This window comes from Protopterus annectens, chromosome 13.part0 (assembly GCF_019279795.1).
Source record: "Protopterus annectens isolate FY-2018-M chromosome 13.part0, PAN1.0, whole genome shotgun sequence".
Taxonomy (NCBI): domain Eukaryota; kingdom Metazoa; phylum Chordata; order Ceratodontiformes; family Protopteridae; genus Protopterus; species Protopterus annectens.
Window position 1 is genome coordinate 901,850,359 of NC_056747.1, and position 22,460 is coordinate 901,872,818.

The window sequence follows — 22,460 nt, forward strand, 5'->3', positions numbered from 1 at the left end:
GAGTGAGACGGAGCAGTACGAAAAAATAAATCCAACTGACTATTTTATTAGCGCTTTCGGAGCAGACAATACCTCTCCTCCTCCAGATAAAATCCAAGGGCAATTAAGAACCTTTTTATACAAAATGTAAAACCAATCATTCAATTAACATGGGCATGGCACTGAAATATTCTTAAAAGAAAAACGTAAGCACACATTTCTAAATGTACATAAACGAAACATAGCATAACAAATCAATGGCTGATTTAAATTCTTCTCTAAGTACAATAATTTAAAACAATTAAATGAAAAATACATTTCTTTAAATGTATTGTAACACTGTATTGATGCTATAAAATTATAAACTTAGAATTTCTGGTATAAATGTCAGTGGTCATAATAAAAACTGAAATACTATTTGCTAAACTGGATAGTTGAAAAACTTTTAAAGCATTAAAGATATATCAAGAAATAACTAGTTAATATTTAAAATAGATACTAGTTACCGTCCTTCAGATGGTATGCTAAAAGTATATAAAAACAGTAGTTTATTACAAGAGAACACATTTCTATGTATATTGATGGCTTGGAGCTTAAAATACAAACCTACTAACAGAACAACTACCTCCTTAAGGCAAGATATTTAAGAATACATTTAACAGAGACATGTTCATTAAGCCCTGGAGGTAGATAAGCTGCTGTTCTAATTTGCCAAAAAAGCTCTTCGATTTCTAATTTTAGTTGCCAGGGTCCACCTCTCTGGTCAATTTTAATATGGCAAATTTGAACTTCTGTTCCGGGAACTCAATAATATGCCTTGCAAGAGCATTAGTGGTGTCGATCTTGCTAATGGCATCCTGGTGCTCATAGATGCGCTGCTTGATCTTTCTTTCAGTTTTCCCTATGTAAAAAGCAGCGCATCCTTGGCAGCAGGCTGAATAAACAACAACTTTAGTCTCGCAATTGTACTTGCCATAGATTTTATATACTTTACCTCTAATGTTGACCTGAAGCTCAGTACTTAAATGCCTACACTGCTGGCATGACCCACATCTAAACATGCCTTTCATCCTGCCATGTGTAACCTTATTCGTACTTTCAAGAAGTGCTTTGAGGTTAGCGCCTTTCCTGTAGGTTATTTTAGGTTTGTCCCCAAACATTTTCAATAGCCCACTATCTTCGATTATTAGGGCCCAGTTTTTATTTAAGATATCCCTTATAAGAAGGTGGTCCAGACTGTATGTACACAAGAAACTAATGTGGAAACCTTGTACATCGCCCTTTGTCTTACTATGATGTTGATTATCTACGTCCTCACTAATATGATGCATGTTACTAAACAAGAGTGGTTTAAAGTCGCCTATTTGGAGCTTGTAGGTGACTTCAGAAGTAATTCTTGCCACCATAGATGGAGGATAGCCTCCATTTATGAACATTAATCCCAAACCTTCACATTCCTCAACAGTCAGTCTCATCTGAGACCATCCTAGCCACCCTTACCATCTGCCCCTTAACTACAGCTCTTTTTTGATGGTAGGGGTGACAGCTAGTAAAGTGCAGGAAGGAGTTAGAATAAGTGGGTTTTCTATATATGGTGTTTTTATATCTAGAATTTGTCACATCTTTGAACAAATTAATGTCCAAAAAATTGATGTTAGTCTCATGTAGGTTGTAAGTGAATTTAAAGAAATCAGTCATAAGAGAAATACTAGTAATAAAATTCGGGACTAAAGCACTGGGACCTTTCCAGGCCAAGAACATATCGTCTTGGTAACGAGTGTACCAAGCGACATTGTTCTGAAACAAATTGTTTTTAAATAGCAAGGTCTTCTCCCAGTGTGCCATTATACAATTAGCAAAGCTCCCTCCGCAGGGTGACCCCATGGCCACCCCGGTTTTCTGGAGATATATTTACCCATCAAAAAGCATGTAGTTGTTAGGACAATCTCCAGGAGAGTTTCGACTAAATAGATGGTATTGTCATTTACTTATCTTAATGACATAAATTCTCTGATCCATTCAAGGCCTACACTTTGAGGTATGACAGTGTATAGGTCCCTAACATCAATTGTGAGGAAGCTATATTCTTCATGAAAAGGAATTTTTCTTACCTCATTTAGAAAACTCCAAGAGTCTTTATAAATTTGAGACTCTTGTTCAACTAAAGGTCTTAAAATGCTGTCTACATATTTAGCACGCGCATAGGTAATAGAGCCGCGCCCATCAACTATCGGTCTGAAAGGGGGATCCTTAATTCTCTTATTAATCTTAGTTGTACCAAATAGGGCTGGTGTTCTAGGGGCAATCATAGTCAAGTAGTGGTGCAAATCAATGTCAGTAGTGCCTTCCAAAAATAGGTCGTCAAGAATGGACTTAATTCTTTTATATGCGATGTTTACCTCATTCACACTCACTAGTGAGTAAGACCTAGTGGTAAGGTGTCTTTTCATATTGTCAACATAGGTGTTTTGATCCATAAAAACAAGCCCACCCCCTTTATCGGGTTTCATAACCCTTATGTTACATTCAGTAGTAGGTTGATGAAATCACGTTTATTTCTATTGATGTTAATATTTACATTCCTATTAGTTACATTGTTAGTACCAATATCCCTTAAATCAATCTCACACATCTTTTCAAAAGAATTTAGGCTTAAGTGTAAAGGTGGATTGAAAAGGCTTGAAACCTTAAGTGAATTAGTGAGGGTAGAATTTGCCCCCATTATGGCGTTTAAATTCAGTTTACGAACAAACAGTTTCAGGTCAATTATAGTTTTTACCAGATCCATACTGGTATCAGGAACAAACGACAAACCCTTGGAGAAAAAATCAACCATGTCTTGAGGTATATCAAAAATAGTGTAATTATAAATTTTAAAATCTCCTTCTGAGCTTGAAAGTATTTGGGGACCAGTAGAAGATGGATGAATTATCTCCTGCATTGGTTTCGTCTGTTCCGCGTGCGACCCTGGTTCCTGTTCATCTTCGGGTTCACATATTGACCGTTCTGATTCCTTGGAAAACCCTGTTGGTAACTTGTACCCGATCGGTTGTTGTCATAACCAACCTCTTGGTGTTGAGTGTGAGAATTGCTGTTATAGGCTTTATTGTTGTTGTTTATTCTCTCACTTCTACGAAGGGGTTGTAATTCTTCTGTGTTGGTATTGGGTTCTCCATTATGGGGGTTAGTATTGTCCTCATGCATATTATCAGTGGGTTCTAAAGGAACCCCATTAGTGTTGGCAGACTGTGAAATAAAGGGTGGGCGAGGGTATGCTCTGTTGCTGGCATACTCTTGTGTGTCCCTTGCAATTTTTTTCTTTTTAATACCCAGCATTTTTGTCATGGTAGCTTCAATGCTGGTAAAAATCCGAACATAGTCATACTTGTAGCGAGAAAATTCACAGTTAGATTTAATTGTGTATTCAAGTACTTCCAGTTCACCTTTTAAAGTGCCCACTTCAGATTTATATTGGTTTATGAGTAAAGTTATAAACTCAAACCCTTGTTTATCAAATAGGTTTAAGAGCTCACGATGGAATTGTGAGCCTTCCAGCAAGCCTACAGGGTAACGTCATTGTCGGAGACCTTTAGGGATAAGTTTCTTCCCTAAACATTCCTCCAAGTATGCTATTTCTAACTGTAACTTCCTGCAACAAAATAGTTTATGGTCAAACTCATTGATGAATTTGGTAATGTTACTCACCATCGACACCTCTTTTTGAAGGATATCGTTCATGATGTTATTGCCAAAAAAGTTGTTATTTAAAAAAAATTCCCAATAGTAGGGGCAGAACTGATTTCTGCATCCTGAATGTTGCTGCCGCCATTGCGGTTATTATACTGTTGCACTCCTGCCCCTTGATTGGGTTGAATGTCACTAGATGATACGCCTGAACTGGCTTGAATGTCATTAGGTGCTCCAATGTTAAGTCTGGCACCTAAGAAATGGTTCGGCTCCACTGAAGCACGTTAACTTGTTTGGCTGCTATTAGTTTCTTGAAGTGGCAGTATTGCCAGTGTTTGTAATAGAATCCATTCTCTGGGTAAGGCTGTCAACCCGGCTGATTAGGATTTGAATAAGGGCCGTTATGTTTCCAACGGCATTCGCCTCTCCAGATACAGCCTTATTATGGTTGTTTGTACTGTTGTTCGGCTCTTCTTGAGTGAACAGTGAGCCTTGAGTTGATGCTCCGATCTCGCTCGCCATAAACAAAAACTGCCACAACAAACTTGAACCAAAAAACTATTGAAAACACACAAACACAGTGAGAGTGAGACGGAGCAGTACGAAAAAATAAATCCAACTGACTATTTTATTAGCGCTTTCGGAACGGACAATACCTCTCCTTCTTCAGATAAAATCCAAGGGCAATTAAGAACCTTTTTATACAAAATGCAAAACCAATCATTCAATTAACATGGGCATGGCACTGAAATGTTCTTAAAAGATTCTTAAAAGAAAAACGTAAGCACACATTTCTAAATGTACATAAACGAAACATAGCATAACAAATCAACGGCTGATTTAAATTCTTCTCTAAGTACAATAATTTAAAACAATTAAATGAAAAATACATTTCTTTAAATGTATTGTAACAATGTATTGATGCTATAAAATTATAAACTTAGAATATCTGGTACAAATGTCAGTGGTCATAATAAAAACTGAAATACTACTTGCTAAACTGGATAGTAGAAAAACGTTTAAAGCATTAAAGATATATCAAGAAATAACTAGTTAATATTTAAATTAGATGCTAGTTACTGTCCTTCAAATGGTATGCTAAAAGTATATAAAAACAGTAGTTTATTACAAGAGAACACATTTCTATGTATATTCATGGCTTGGAGCTTAAAATACAAACCTACTAACAGAACTACCACCTCCTTAAGGCAAGATATTTAAAAATACATTTAACAGAGACATGTTCATTAAGCCCTGGCGGTAGATAAGCTGCTGTTATAATTTGCCAAAAAAGATCCGATTTCTAATTTTAGTTGCCAGGGTCCACCTCTCTGGTCAATTTTAATATGTTTTAATATGGCAAATTTTAACTTCCGTTCCGGGAACTCAATAATATGCCTTGCAAGAGTATTAGTGATGTCGATCTTGCTAATGGCATACTGGTGCTCATAGATGCGCTGCTTGATCTTTCTTTCAGTTTTCCCTATGTAAAAAGCAGCACATCCTTGGCAGCAGGCTGAATAAACAACTCCTTTAGTCTCGCAATTGTACTTGCCATAGATTTTATATACTTTACCTCTAATGTTGACCTGAAGCTCAGTACTTAAATGCCTACACTGCTGGCATGACCCACATCTAAACATGCCTTTCATCCTGCCATGTGTAACCTTATTCGTACTTTCAAGAAGTGCTTTGAGGTTAGCGCCTTTCCTGTAGGTTATTTTAAGTTTGTCCCCAAACATTTTCAATAGCTCACTATCTTCGATTATTGGGGCCCAGTTTTTATTTAAGATATCCCTTATAAGAAGGTGGTCCAGACTGTATGTACACAAGAAACTAATGTGGAAACCTTGTGCATCGCTCTTTGTCTTACTATGATGTTGATTATCTACGTCCTCACTAATATGATGCATGTTACTAAACAAAAGTGGTTTAAAGTGACCTATTGGGCGCTTGTAGGTGACTTCAGCAGTAATTCTTGCCACCATAGATGGAGGATAGCCTCTATTTATGAACATTAATCCCATATCTTCACATTCCTGGTGATGGTGAGTAACATTACCAAATTCATCAATGACTTTGACCATAAACTATTTTGTTGCAGGAAGTTACAGTTAGAAATAGCATACTTGGAGGAATGTTTAGGGAAGAAACTTATCCCTAAAGGTCTCTGACAATGGTGTTACCCTGTAGGCTTGCTGGAAGGCTCACAATTCCATCATGAGCTCTTAAACTTATTTGATAAACAAGGGTTTGAGTTTATAACTTTACTCATAAACCAGTATATAAATCTGAAGTGGGCACTTTAAAAGGTGAACTGGAAGTACTTGAATACACAATTAAATCTAACTGTGAATTTCCTTGCTACAAGTATGACTATGTTTGGATTTTTACCAGCATTGAAACCACCGTGACAAAAATGCTGGGTATTAGTTTAACTGGTAGGCTACACACTCAAGTGCGCTAGCCGAATTAAAGCATTTACTGTGTTTCTGTACCTAATTTCTGCTACTTTGTTAAAAAAAAAAAAAAAAAAAACAAATATCCTTGTTTCCCGCCTTTACTGATCTAGAATAGCCCAGTCTTCATGTATTGCTGATCTCTGGGCTGTGTCATAGTTCCTGTGTTGCCCATATCCTTATTTGGATAGGGGGAAGCTTCTTTGTTCACCAGTGAGAGTGGGGAGCTCTGAGCAACCTATCTATCCCTTGAGAAGTGGTTCCAGCCCAGAAACTTGTAGCTTATTGGCCGTTTTGGGCCATTTCCTCTCTCTTTCTAACCCCCTGCTTTAAAGCCCGCTTTAGCGCGAATGTGCGCATAGCGCAGCGCCACTTAATTGGGTTTAAACTATTCCTGGCTCCACAAAGTCTACTCTTCACTTTTTCCCTTGGAACTGCTATAACTCTCAAACTAAACACTCTGTTCTCAATCTAAAACCCTGCACTTGCTCATACAAGCAATTTTTTATAAGTTAAGCACTAATAAACTAAAAAAGCACTACACCTTCATATAATCCCCTTGAGTACCTCATCCCCTATTGGTCCTTCTGATTCAGTTACAAAGGAGTTCCCTATATTATTCTAGCATGTCGAAAGGTCAGTTGCTGGCTTCTTCTCCAGTCCAGCTGGTGAATCTGGGAATCTTGAGGCAATGTTACAACTGCCTCATGTACACAGACAACCCTCTCCTCCTCCCAACAAGTACAAATATATGTGAGGGATGCAACCATATAGCTAAACTGGAGGCTGAGCTCTCTCGACCCAGTACTGGCGTAACCAGTCAGGAGGAGAAGGCAACCACACACACCATAAATACAGTCTCACGTAGACCTACCACAACTGCAAACCAAACACATAAACACACAAAAACATACTTGGAGGCTCTAAATAAAAATCTGCCAAAGCAGCAGAGACCTCCAAAGCAGACATCCAAGCAACCACTACCCCAAAACAAATCACATGCAATACATATTTCACAAAGTTAGTGTGCCAAACAGTCACAGCCCTTAAGGCCTAACAACATACCTGATGCACTTGTAATAGGTGACTCTGTAGTCAGACACACTGACGTCCCGCTCACCAGGCTGAACAAGGAAAAGGTCACAGTGAGCTGCCTGTCTGGCGCTAGAATCCACCACATAACACAAGCACTCAGGTCACTCCAAAGCAGGTACAAATATGACTTAGTCATTGTCCATGCTGGTGTGAATGACCTGAGACGTACCTCCCTGGACTACATGAAAAGCGACATAGAGGAGCTCTCTGATTATGTAGCCCAGGCTGGTATGACCCTGACGTTGAGCAGCATCTTACCCTCACCAAGAATGATGCCACAGTATAAAGACAAAATTTATCAATTTCAACAATTGCCTTACGTATTGGTGTCATTCAAAGGGGATCCAGTGTCTTGTCTGCTTGGGATGACATGCTCGACAAGCCACGCTGCTTCGCAAGGGACGGCTTGCACCTGTCACCCCTGGGCTTTCGGATATTGGCAAAGGCTCTTGCCACCCCCATAGTGCCTTTTTTAGGCAAGGCTCAAAAGACAAACCCACCTCCTTAGAAAACACAAGTAGAAAAAACTAAGGGTAATGCTGCTCAACGCCAGAAGTCTAAACCTCAAGATGCACGCTCTCGAAGCCCTCCTCAGTATGGAGAACATCGATGTCTGTGCAGTGACAGAAACCTGGTTTAAGGCTCCCGGGAGCACCCTAGCATTACCAGGTTATACCTCATATCATGCTTTTCGGCCCCAAAACTTGGACCGAATCACAAAAGTAGGGGGAGTATCCATATTCATCAAGGATTCCCACACCTCCAGGTTAGTGGCATTGCACGAAGCATCGGAGACCATCCATGTGCAACTAACAGTGGGCAAAACTGCGTTCCAGTTTGTAGCATGTTACAGACCACCCTCTCAAACTCAGGAACCCCACTCGGTCTTCCTGAAGACACTGGAGAATATGAAGGTGTCGCCAAACATCATCATATTGGGGGACTTCAACTATCCAAACATAGACTGGGAGCATTACTCAAGCCCCAACACCCTAGCCCAAAGGTTCCTAGAATTCATAAACTCAAATGCTATGGAACAACTAGTCACCACTCCCACAAGATGGGAAAACATACTAGACCTGATCATCACATACATGGGGACACAATGTTCCATACCAGAAGTATACCCCTCTTTGGTAAGATCAGATCATAAATTAATCTCACTGGAAATTCACATCCCGCCCCCACCCCCAGCACAGACGACCACAGTGAAGAACTTCTCTAAAGCTGACTTCACACTTCTTAAATCCGAAGTGGAATCCTTCAAGGCCCCCGGGCCAGTGGAAACTACAGCCCAATCTGCTGAATCCTTTATAAACACATTCTATGGACACCTTCAGGAATGCATGGATCATGCAGTCCCAAATAAAACCAAGACCCATTTCCCCAAAGGCAGACGGCCTGTCTGGTGGACCCCAGCCATAAATAAGCTATACAACAGAAGGAGGAAGCTACTACATGATAGAGCAAAGTCTCTGAAAGGGAAGGCATCTCTGATCAGTACTAACAAAAAACTACATTCCCTCATAAAGTCATCCAAGGCCAGCTTTGAGAGAAAAATTGCACAAGACACTAAAGATAATCATAAGGCCTTCTTTAGTTATGTTAGAAACCTGGGTGGCAACTCCCAGATATGCTCAGAGTTAGTCCATAATGACAAAAAATACACTGAACCCACAGACATTGCCAACATCCTGGCAGACAGGTTCAGTGCAACCCCCCCCCCTCCAAAAGGACAAATATCTATCCTAGCACCCAGCACAGTGTTGCCTCCCTGACATCTCAGATGCCCAGGTGAGAGCCGCCCTCTCCAAAGCAAAAAACACAGCATCAATGGGACCAGGCGGTGTTCCGGGCTGCGTGCTACATGAACTCCATGAAGAGCTGAACCCACACATAAGGCTGCTGTTCAATCTCAGCCTTACTACAGGATATGTACCCAAAGAATGGCGTACAGCAACAGTGGTCCCACTCCACAACGGAGGTGCTTCTACGGACCCTGGAAACTACCGCCCCATAAGCCTGACTAGCCTGGTCTGCAAAGCTATGGAAAGGATCATTATGGAACTCATAAACAAAGACATCGGGGACCTACAGACACTGGATCCTACCCAATTCGGCTTTGTTAAGGGCAGATCCTGCCTCTTGAACCTGGTCGACGTCTTTGAAACAGTCACCAAGGCCATTGATGACGGTAAGGTAGTTCACACAGCCTACGTGGACCTCGCAAAAGCCTTCGACACAATACCCCACTCGGGCATCATAGAAAAGCTCTCCAGCTTAAATATAAACCCCTATGTCATAAGATGGGTTGCAAACTGGCTCAAGGACAGAACCCACATGGTCAGAATTGCTGGAGCTATGTCAGACTCTAAACCAGTGACAAGTGGCATCCCACAGGGCTCAGTCCTGGGACCTCTCTTATTCGGTATATATTTTTCTGAGGTACAGGCTAACACGGGAGGACTGTGGCTGACCAAGTTCGCAGATGACTGCAAACTGGGCGCCATAATTGACTCTCCAGCTGACACAAGCATCCTCCAAAAGGGACTCATAGAAACGGATAACTAGTGCCAGAGCCATGGCCTTGAACTAAATGCCAAAAAATGTATAGTCATACCCTTTGGGAAAAACAGTGCCCACAAATTACCACATAGGTGGTAATCCATTAAGTACAGAAGAAGTTATTAGGGACCTAGGGACCCAAGTTGATAGTAATCTCTCCTTTGACAATCACATTGCCAAAGTGGTTAGAAAGACCTTCTATATAGCCCATCTTATCATGAAAGGATTCACATCTAGATCAAGGGAGGTCATTGTGCCCCTGTACTCTTCACTCATCAGGCCCATAATTGAGTACAATGCCCCATTTGGTATGTACCTTACCCGACACCTGCAGCAACTAGAAAGACCCCAAAAGTACCTCACAAAGAGGATCAAGGGACTCAAACAAATGCCATATGCTGCTCGGCTAAAGAAACTCCAGCTCTACTCAGTTGCATGCCGCCTACTCAGAGGCGATCTATGCCTGACGTACAAAGCCATGTCTAACCCAGAATTAATGGACATGCTCCACCTCAGAAAATCCAAATCCCTTAGAGCTACGCGATCGAGAGAATTGAACCTCAGCACAGAAATAAATAGGACATGCTGGAGGGACAGATTCATAACCCAGAGGCTCCTTTCACTCTGGAACAAAATCCCAGTCCATGTTAGGCAGAGCCCCTCACTGACTCTCTTCAAGAGGAATCTTGACGAGTGGATGGGAGATCGTAGGTTCACCCCGGGGGTCACTTCTGTGTCACTGCTAGACAGAGGCACAGTAAACTAACCTTAAAAAGGGCACAGTAAACTCATTCCAAGGGGTGGCGAAAGCCAAACACACTCTGGCTAGGCTTGTAAATGACCTAGGGCAGATAGCCTAGTATGAACCTATGAACCTAATCTATTTAGTCGAAACTCTCCTGGAGATTGTCCTAACTAACAAGTACATGCTTTTCGACAGGCAAATATATATCCAGAAAACCGGGGTGGCCATGGGGTCACCCTGCGGAGGGAGCTTTGCTAATTGTATAATGGCACACTGGGAGAAGACCTTGCTATTTAAAAACAATTTGTTTCAGAACAATGTCGCTTGGTGCACTCGTTACCAAGATGATATGTTCTTGGTCTGGAAAGGTCCCAGTGCTTTAGTCCCGAATTTTATTACTAGTATTTCTCTTATGACTGATTTCTTTGAATTCACTTACAACCTACATGAGACTAACATCAATTTTTTGGACATTAATTTGTTCAAAGATGTGGCAAATTCTAGATATAAAAGCACCATATATAGAAAACCCACTTATTCTAACTCCTTCCTGCACTTTACTAGCTGTGTCACCCCTACCATCAAAAAAGAGCTGTAGTTAAGGGGCAGATGGTAAGGGCAGCTAGGATGGTCTCAGATGAGACTGACTTTGTTGAGGAATGTGAAGGTTTGGGATTAATGTTCATAAACAGAGGCTATCCTCCATCTATGGTGGCAAGAATTACTGCTGAAGTCACCTACAAACGCCAAATAGGTCACTTTAAAGCACTCTTGTTTAGTAACATGCATCATATTAGTGAGGACGTAGATAATCAACATCATAGTAAGACAAAGAGTGATGTACAAGGTTTCCACATTAGTTTCTTGTGTACATACAGTCTGGACCACCTTCTTATAAGGGATATCTTAAATAAAAACTGGGCCCTAATAATCGAAGATAGTGGGCTATTGAAAATATTTGCGGACAAACCTAAACCTACAGGAAAGGCGCTAACCTCAAAGCACTTCTTGAAAGTAAGAATAAGGTTACACATGGCAGGATGAAAGGCATGTTTAGATGTGGGTCATGCCAGCAGTGTAGGCATTTAAGTACTGAGCTTCAGGTCAACATTAGAGGTAAAGTATATAAAATCTATGGCAAGTACAATTGCGAAACTAAAGGAGTTGTTTATTCATCCTGCTGCCAAGGATGCACTGCTTTTTATATAGGGAAAACTGAAAGAAAGATCAAGCAGTGCATCTATGAGCACTAGTATGCCATTAGCAAGATCGACACCACTAATGCTCTTGCAAGGCATATTACTGAGTTCCTGGAACATAAGTTCAAATTTGCCATATTAAAACATATTAAAATTGACCAGAGAGGTGGACCCTGGCAACTAAAATTAGAAATCGAAGAGCTTTTTTGGCAAATTAGAACAGCAGCTTATCTACCTCCAGGGCTTAATGAACATGTCTCTGTTAAATGTATTCTTAAATATCTTGCCTTAAGGAGGTAGTTGTTCTGTTAGTAGGTTTGTATTTTAAGCTCCAAGCCATCAATATACATAGAAATGTGTTCTCTTGTAAGGAACTACTGTTTTTATATACTTTTAGCATACCATCTGAAGGACGGTAACTAGTATCTATTTTAAATATTAACTAGTTATTTCTTGATATATCTTTAATGCTTTAAAAGTTTTTCAACTATCCAGTTTAGCAAGTAGTATTTCAGTTTTTATTATGACCACTGACATTTGTACCAGATATTCTAAGTTTATAATTTTATAGCATCAATACATTGTTACAATACATTTAAAGAAATGTATTTTTCATTTAATTGTTTTACATTATTGTACTTAGAGAAGAATTTAAATCAGCTGTTGATTTGTTACGCTATGTTTCGTTTATGTACATTTAGAAATGTGTGCTTACGTTTTTCTTTTAAGAATCTTTTAAGAACATTTCAGTGCCATGCCCATGTTAATTGAATGATTGGTTTTACATTTTGTATAAAAAGGTTCTTAATTGCCCTTGGATTTTATCTGAAGAAGGAGAGGTATTGTCCGCTCCGAAAGTGCTAATAAAATAGTCAGTTGGATTTATTTTTTCGTACGTCTCACTCTCGCTGTGTTTGTGTGTTTTCAAAAATACATTGGAATAAAGGAACCTACTCCAGCCAAAGATGTCCAGAAGGATGACTGTGATGGAAGGGAACAAGTACTGAAATGGTGATCTGCTTGAACATGAATTATGGTACATTATTGCATAATTGCACTATGTTTTTCATATAGATCACACTTTTGCAGTACTCCTTACTGCTTGGATGATTCTCAGAGCCTATAAGGCTAGAGAGACAAATATATTGATATGGTTGGATTGCAACAGGCACTGCAGAATGGCATTTGCAAACCAGCTCTTGGCCTGGATGCACAGTTTAATTTATAGTGTTTCAAAAATGTGCATCTGCCTCATGAATAACCTGCGCACATGCCTCCCTCGGAAAGACCACTGTAGTACCTATGCCTCTTCTGCTGTGGGCAGTCATGGTCTCCTCCCACTTCTGCCTATGATGTGAGTAATAGAATAAACTGCAGTGAGCCAGACACTTTGAGATTGTCTGCTTGAAAACTGTTTTTCCTCCCTCCTGGCTGCAAAGGGCACAAAATAACTGAGCTTTTAACCATGATGTTTTTGGTTTTATCGAAGCTGTATCTCAGTTGTTTGTGTGCATCTAGCAAATTAATTTTCTCTCCCTATTGGGGGGGGGGTGGAGATGAAAGCTGGGAGTTGGACAGCTTGCTTGAGGCACTAGTTTTGCCATAAATGTAGAGTTGGTTCTAAGACTGACCCTGTCCTTATGGAAGACTAAAAAGCGTCGTCTCCTCCTAGGTGAGATGAGTGATTACTGTAAGTTTATTTCCACTTTAGATATTTGAGGATGCTGAAGTAGCTGGCTCAAAAGGGAGCTTGTATCAGCTTTTGTAGGACATAATTCAAGTCTCATGGAAGAGCACTGACTTTTCTCAATAGTTTCCCATGACAAACTTCTTTCACAAAATGTTTAATGGACTCTGTGGTTAGTGGAAACATGTTAATATGGCTTGTCATCATTCATATTAATGTGTGTTTGCCTGTGTCTTAAGTGGTAATTCAGAAATATGTTAAAATGTTTAACAGACTACAGTGATGCTGGTGGGGGAGTACTACAGGCAAGCAGCATACATTTACATTCATTCAGTGTCCATGAAGTTTGACACTTGTCAGTATGCTTAGAGATGTATTAAATTGTAATTTTGTAGTGAAGGAACATGTAGTTATGAGTTTAGACATAGCAGTGGAAATCCATGCATTGAGATGTTCACTCATATGTGTTATGAGGTTTTCCCTGAATGTGTTATAAACTAAAACAATGAGTGAGAAGGTCACTGAAAAACCAATCAGTAAAAACAAAATGAAAACTCTAGCAAAGGCCAGAACTTTCACTGATGTCACCTCCCAAGCCTCTTGTATCAGAGGCACATGGGATATATGCAAATGATCCTTATGAACATCAGGTGTTTCAGCTCATTGGCAATTCTGAATGGGAGGTCACTCAGTGGAAGTTCTGGCTTTTGCTAGAGTTTTCATTTTGTTTTTACTGAATGTGTTATAAGAAATCTTACCCTTGTAGACAGTGAATTCCATTCAGCTGGGATAGTTTTGTATAATAATTTTCACTTATTTTATTCTTTTTTTGAAATGTGGGTGAGCTGGTAAGAGGCACATTCTTGTAGAGCGTGTACTGTCTTTGATTTGTAGCTTAGAGGAAAGAGGGGGCCTAATCTGTTGAAGAGTAATTTAAAAGTAAGAGAAATGCCCTCACCATTACTAACCAGTCAGCATTCTTTAAGGTTAGACAATAATGCTGCTTTTCTGTTTTGCATATTTCAGCACTCTGTGGGCAGGAGTTACCTCTCTTACTGTATGTTACATTACTTTTGTGGTGCAATAGTCCATTTTTTAGCCAAACATAAGTTGGGCTCTTTGTCTACCACATCCATCCTTATCTGGCAGGGCATTCTGCCTCTAAGCACCAAAGAGAGAATGTGCATCAGCCTTGAATATGTAAGGAACTACATGCAGACTGATATCAGTACATCATTTGAGACCCAGATTCATACCTACAGTTAACAAAGCCAATGCATTAGAATTTAAAGTGTTACACAGAGATTCAGAAATATCAGTTCATGACAAGAGTTTTAAAATATGTTAAACTGTGATCTGAATAGACATTTTATTGAAGCTTTTTTTTTTTCTTACAGATCAGTTGGAATGGCTAGTAGAGCTGTGTGGTGCCATAGTAGTGAAGGAGCCTTACTTATTCTCATATAGTCCAGTAAGTAATTGCCTGCAGTAGCATTTTCTACTTCAATACATGTGTGTGATACTGCATTGAATCCAAGATACATTATTAGATAGATCCTTTAGTTGAATAAGTCTATTAAATTAAACTTATTTCAAGGAATGCAGCTGCAACAGTTTAACAGGGAAACTGTCCTCTTACCTTCACCTTGATTGCTGATCTGCCTTTTTTTCCCTTTGATGGCATCATTGTCCACCAAGAGCTTCTGCAGTGCTGAACTTTCACATTAGCACATTGAGTCTGTCCTTCTAAAAGAGTGGAGTCACCAGCACCATTAGCAGTTCATTTTGTCACTTACAGCCACTGGTCACCAGACTTTATTTTCTATTGTGGTACTCAGTTCACTTTCTTAATTTTATGCACACACCTGTGTGTGTGTGTGTATTTTTTTATAATAGTAGACATTTTAGTTTTGGAATTCTCCAGGTAATTTAGTTAAAATTGTCACCATCCTGTAACAGAAATTTAGTGACATAGTTACATTGGAGCCTATGGTTAGTACATCTGTTACTCTTTTCTTTTTTAAATTAGGCTTGAGAAAAATAAGGCAGACATGCTTACTGATAACAGCTATAGCCTCCCTTTATTTACAATTGCCTTACTTTTTACCCCTTATTATAGCAATAAACGAACTCCAAAAGGTTTGTAAAATTTAGCTAAACAAGTGGTGGTGGTGGCAGTAGTAGTAAAAGAGAGATGCAAGAAAGTTCTGCATACAAGCAGTGGTTCTAGTGTTAGATGAGGATCCAGTTCTCTTAAGCAAGCAAGAAGACTACAGATTCCAAGTAAGGTAGGACCTGTTCAGAAGAGAAAATCTTAATGCCTATTACAAGGGGTACAGAAGTGATATAGAATAATCCTCTTCTGGACCAGGTACAGAGTATAGGAAAGATGTTTGAGACCTTTGCTATACTAGTGAAGGTCACAGTGTGTTTGAGCTACTTAGGGTGCCTGAGTACATTTTCATGCCTTGTGGCTTTTACTCCCCCCGCCATCCTCCAACACAACAGTGACCAAGGAACACCACTGGATTGTCTAACTTTGATCAAGGCTATTAAACTTGCAGCTCCTCATGCAAACAAGCTGCTGCCCTGCTCAAGCAGCTAACAGTGTCATTGAATCTACGTCTCGTACTGCTTTAAGCTTCTGTGAATTTGCCCATTTCTAGCGTAATCTCATTTCTGTTGCTAAAACACTTACTTTACTTTGATTAGCTGTGTATGTTACTATAGCTGGGGGTTCCATTCATGAAATGGTCTTTTGTGGTGCTCTCACCACTCTCCTACTTCGTCATGTAGTCATTTAAAACAAATATGAGTGGTGCACCACACCTTTAGTAATATTTTACCAGCATCCTGAACTGTTTCATTGAATCACTGTGTTCTCTAGTGGCCATAATGTATCACTAAGTTGGGAGGGTACTCGGATAATACACATTTCTCGTAAGCAGGCATGTACTTTAATTGCTGTGAGTGTCCTCCTCTGCTGTAATCAATAAGTTGCATATGGCAGTGTAGAACTTTAGATTTGTTATCCTGCACTAAAATTCTGTGTTGGTTAATTACTAATTTGGGCCCCTCTGATGACTATACAGTTGTTTTATGCTCTTTGTCTGCTGTGCCCTTAAATACTGGAGCTCACTTCATTTGCAAGCTTCATGACTTTCACTCCCCACCAGCAACCCAGGCATGTACTTAAGTCTGTATTTGTATTAATTCTTTTTTTACTTGATTTGCTATTGTACTGTCCTTTGTTCCTGTATAGCATGAAGAATGCTGCATAAGCTACTCATATACTTTCACTCTTTCTGTTTTCTGTGCTCCTCCTCATAGTTATGCTTTACCAATGCTAGAGTCGTGTATAGTTTGTTTTCTTCTAGATTACAGTTTCTGATTTGTGTGCTATACATTTTACTGTTTAGAGCTACTGTTCCTGGTTACATTTGTTATTTCTAGACTACGGCTTCTAATGTGTGTGCAAAACTTGCTTTTAACTGCTTAGGGCCTCTTTTCCTTATTACATATAAATTGTGCTAATACTGTGGGTTTACTACAGCAGATGCATGTTGCCTTTTTAATATTTTCAGATAGAATGCTATTTCGAGCAGTGTTTTTATGGTGGAATGCCCTAGAAAAATGGAATGCTTTGCCTTTACCAAGTGGTGACCCTATTTCAGCTTTTATATCCATTTTTTTCTCATTTTAGGCTTTTTACCTAGAACATTACAGGACTGGTTAATATCGGTCAACCCATTAAACTTGCAGAACCCTGTACAAACAACTGCTACCATGTTCAGGCAACTAATGTCATCAGGAATCATGTCATACTGCTTTAAGCATCTTTGAGTTTGCCTAGTTCTTAAGTAATGGCACTACCATTGCAGTATACTTCATACTCTTGTATGAGTCTATCTCCTGGATAAAATGCATTAACCCTGGAATAAATGATGGTGTTAAAGCTGATGATTCTTGTACTACAGTACCATATGTTTTTTATTCATTCATTCTTTGATTTCTCACATTATCCTATTCATCAGTGATTTTAGCTGGTGTCATTCATTCCATTAAATTAGCTGTCGATGGAGTGAATGACTATGAAATGCTGTTGATTGAGCCATTCATCATAGGTTCATATGTCTATACTAGGGCCCCTAAAAGTCTAGTTGTGCAACCCAAGTGCGATCCACAAATTTGATTTATATTTGATTTAAAGGAAGTGATTTACTGACTTCCTCTGTCCATCAGAGACATGGGAGCCAGACCAGGGGTGAATTTCCAATTCACTATCAATTAGTCCAAGTTGAGCTTAGAGATAGAGAAGAAATATTCACATAGATGGGGAAGCCTGTTCCAGAGAATGGGAATTCTCTGAGAAACATATCTATCTCTCCAATATGATCTATTTATGTTGCAAGCAAAATTTAGGTCTTTTAATATAGTTGTTCTGATACTGTTTGTTTTGCAGATGTGCAAATGATTCATCAAAACAGGGTCAAGGGATGTACTGTATGCCAGGCAAAGATCACCTCTCAGAAGTCTGTATGATACCAAGAATCTAGGACTTATGCAAGAATGTGCAAAGTCCCGAATCCATAATCACCGAACATATATTAACGAAAGCGCTTTCACCAAAAAAAGCGCTTTTGTTAATATATATTAAAAAGAAGAAGAAAGAAATTTACGTTTATGCAGGGGGGCTTTGCCCCCCTGCACCCCCCCCATACTTTAATATTCTGACTCCGAGACCACACTACAGTGAGGAAAAGGAAATGTTCCCTTATCCACACCATAGTGCGGTCTCACAAACAGTCATACTTATGCGAAAGTGCTTCTTCGGTGAAAAGCACTTTTGCGCAAGTATGCCAAACCAAAATTAGTTTAGGTGATTTTGTCTTCGGGGATCTGTAAGGATCCTGATACCAAGTAAAGAGACAGGGCTTTGAGGCAATCAGCGTAGAACGTTGCATTTACCCTCTCTATTCTTTATGTGTAAGGTATCTTTGTGGACATTCCAGTTGGTGTACATGTCTGATCAGGTACATACTGAAGGGGGCATTATACTGTATGATGGACCTGGTGAGGTCTGAGTACAGTGTATGATGACCTGTCTGGACCTGCATGCTATGCCCTTGCTTATAACTTCAGTAGCATAGAAGGATTTTCTTACTACCCTGGATCATTTTCGTTGAAGGCTAGGTTACTGTCTACAAGAGTTCCCAGATCCCTGACTAGTGAATCAACTTTTAAGGGTGTTTTATTGATGACGTAGTTACCTGGGGTGGCAGACTTCCCAAAAGGGTACTATAATGCAATTCTTTGCATTGAGTTTTAAGCAATGGCTTTGGCACCAAGCATTTGTATAATTTGCACCATAATTTTTATTTCCATTTTGTTGTATATTCTGTTTAATTTGGGATACCACCAGGGTGACTTGTTTCTGGGGCTAGCTCTGGCTGGTACAGCAGCCTCTATGCAGCCATTAACATGGTTGTACAGAGTTTCTGAAAGCCGTTTAGCATAGGCTGGTGTGTTCTTGGGATTTGGTAAGGCACTGACATTTAATAAACCATCACTTAATAACAGGTAATTTGTCTTGGAATAGTTCCTGCTACAGATTTTAATGGGATTACGGAGTTGATTTTGATTTTAACGGAGACAGCTTTATGGTCAGACCTTACCAGGAAGATCAAGATATTGGGGGGGGGTGCAGCTCTTTCCCTTATTTGTGAGCACGAGGTCCAGTATGTTGGAGCCTCTAGTAGGCTTAATCACTATTTGGTCAAGGGTGTTTGTATTGATGAAGTCCAGGCATCTCTGTACCTGTAGATCTGAGGCTATGTAGGATTCTAAACTCTCCTATGAGTAAGGTATTGGGTTGGATGGCAAGTGTCTCCAGTAGGTCCAGGTATGCATTATGAGCTTCTTGGGACATGGAGAGTGACCCATAGCAGGCTAAGATTTGGTACAAGGTTTTGTCTTCAGTGCTGTACACCTGGAGGAGCTCCAGCACATTATCTTGCATAACCACCTTAGAGGTATGGTTGTTGTTGATGTATAGTGAGACACCTCCACATTGTTTATGCAGTTGCTAGTTTAAAAGTATAGATGGCACTGCCTTGTACTGCCGTGGTACTCGGCCACTTTAAACCACGTCTCCGTAACTGCATAGATATCTATATTTTTGAACGTGAGGAGGGCTTGGAGGGATTATAGTTTATTGAGGCTCCTGGCATTGAGCAGTAGCACTTTGAGGTTCTTTTGAGTTGATTTTATGTCAGTAGGTTTGTCAATCTGGCATTGCCTAAAAAGGCACTATGGGGGTGGACAAAGCCTTAGCCAGTATTCAAAAGCCTAGAGAGAATAAGTGAAGACCATCCTTAGCAAAGCAATGTGGTCTGTTGCCCGTGTTCTCCCAAGCTAACAAATATTGGATCCCCTTTGAAAGAAATTGTAAGATTTCGGATGAACAGAATATCAGATGCATACAGGAAAGGTAAATCTGGGTTTGGAAGGCTAGCTGAAATTTTCAGATATTCAGAAGGTTTTGGTATTTGGGAGGGGTGTGTTTATGCAGGTGTTATGCATGTTAAAGCCAGTGCAAATGTTAACTTGAGAGAGTTACTGAAGTTCATGTGTGCTAATACATGTGTGTGCATCTCCGAACAGTCTTATTTAGTGGTAGTATTTTGGAAGGGGTTTTTCAAAAGGGTTAGCAAGCATCATTAAGGTGGTGCAGATTGGCCTTCCCTAACCAACTGTTTGCTTTTAACTCTTTAAAACCCATGATAAAGTTGGCCACCAAAGTAACTCTGTTCAGATTGGAAGCTATTAGCTAATTGTATGAATTCCTGCCATTACTGTCTTGTTACAGAATTGGCTACATGCCCTCACCCTTTTTTGGTTTTATGTGTATCCTAGTGACATAGTTAGTGTGTTATTCATCTCCTTTTTTTTTTTTTTTTTTTTTTTTTGCATATTTTGTCTTGAAACAAAAAAGGAGGTAACTGCTTCTGCTTGAGATAAGTGCTATTAACAGCAGTCTTGATTAAAGAAATCCCAGTCCCTCCGTGCTACCCACTCTAGGGACCTAAACCTTGTCACCACAATAAACAGAACTTGCCGGAGGGATAGATTCCTGTCCCAGAGACTTCCCCTACTCTGGAATAAACTACCTATCTATATCAAACAAAGCTCCTCATTAGCACTCTTCAAGAAAAATCTTGATGATTGGATGGGAAGTAGGAAATTCACCCCAGGGATCACTTCTGTGGCTCTGCTCGACAGTGGCACAGGAAAATAATTTTCTTGGGTGGCAAAAGCCAGAGTACCTTTTTGGCTGGGCTTGTATAGGCCCCAGGGCCGATAGCCTAGTACCTACCTATGAACCTATGTAATGCTGCAGCTATGTTAATAGCTGCCTACTGCACTCATATAAACTGTATTTTTGGATAATTTATCCAAATTCCAGTTTCTATTAAAATTTATAGAATACCTTCTGTACATTACTGTGGTCATTATAGTGATTTGGGTGGGGATGTCTTTTAATGAAACAAGTTAAATTACTATGGCTGTTATAGCGATCAAGTTGGGGTTATGCGTTTGTGAATGACACACTGATGCAAATGTGCTCACTTCCTTTGATCCTCCAACAAGTACTTTACCAGACATCTCCATTCCCAAAAAAATGGCAACTTCTTCCATACTGCATCTAAAGTATGAAATAATTTCCCTGTACATTTAATGAGTACTGTAAACTATGTCATCTTTATGGTCATTTTAAGGAAACGTCTTACTTCAAAGTGGCATTGTAAATCTACTTTTTTCATTAAAACAGTAAGCCATCATCTAAGATATTATAAGTTTAATTTCTAATACACTCCAGTCTGTTGTTAGTATTTGTATATATCCATTTCTGTAAAATTAATCATATGCTGCTATATAAACTTTTTAGTTTCATATATAATTGGGACTGTGGCCACTTACACAATGACCACTGAGAAGCAGTTGAACTGGAACCCTCCCACCAGGAAAACTAAGAATTACTGATGATGTCCCATAAAATAAGTCAGTTTAGTTTATATTCATTGTCTTACTGAACATTTTCCTGTTTAGATTTTAAAGTTCTGTTGGAGAAGTACTCAGTAGAGATCCAGTGGGAAGCAAACCCATGTGTGTTGCAGATGCAAAGTATGGCTTCAAACAACTTTGAAGAGAAATTTTCTCAGATACGCTCAGAGGTCTTTAAAATAAGTGTTACCCCAGAAGAATGTATGAGAACAGACTAGAAAAAAATAGAGGAAACGCTAAGTAATTACTCCATATTGGTCAAGCTGTAAAAGTGCAAAATGGAAATTAAAGAGAACTTGATTGAAAATGAGACACTGGAAGAACTGTTCCAAAAAGTGGTTGATTTAAAACACAAAGCAAGGAATGGAAATTTTAGTTTTACAGACATCCAGTAGAAGCAGGGAAGGAACAGATTGTATACGTTTTTGAAGTTTGTGTCGGCAGTTGGACTGGTGTCCTACAGTAGTACATTCTGATAAAAGAACACACTGTGCTTATATCTCACAAAGTCTTAAGAATGCAGCTGAGACCAACAATTGTGAAAATGCAAACATACCACAGATAATGATAAAAACTGTGGCAGACCAGGAAGGGTTTGAAAGTTGGAGAAACCAGAGTATCTGCAGAGTTTAACAATTCTTATACCAGACATAAGCAGACCAAATGTATTCCAGTCATGAGGAAATGTTGGTGAGCTGGGGTGAGGCTTTAACTGTTGTATCCTGTAGTATTAAAGTGTTTTTCATGATGGCTTAGACTTTTATGGAGGCTGACTAAACAATTGAAGGAATTAAACAGTTAACCATCAGTTGAATAATCAAGGAGATATAGGACCAGCTGCTAAGCTAAGTGCAAGCAGTGATATCCTGCGAGTGAGAATGCCATTAAAACCTTTACTTTTGCTCCAAACGATGATGATAGAAAAACAAAGGGCAGTGCAAGAGGTGACCAGGAGAACCAGCAGAGAATTGGGAGAGAAC

General features: G+C 39.5%; 1 protein-coding gene across 1 annotated transcript in view; it reads left to right on the top strand.

The window, feature by feature from the left end:
• LOC122787760 (breast cancer type 1 susceptibility protein homolog) overlaps positions 1-22,460 on the top strand; it is a gene marked incomplete in the record, with an annotated part of 959,769 nt that overhangs the window by 849,807 nt on the left and 87,502 nt on the right. The window contains 1 exon segment of the mRNA XM_044054657.1: positions 14,814-14,887. Coding sequence (XP_043910592.1) covers positions 14,814-14,887 — 74 coding nt within the window.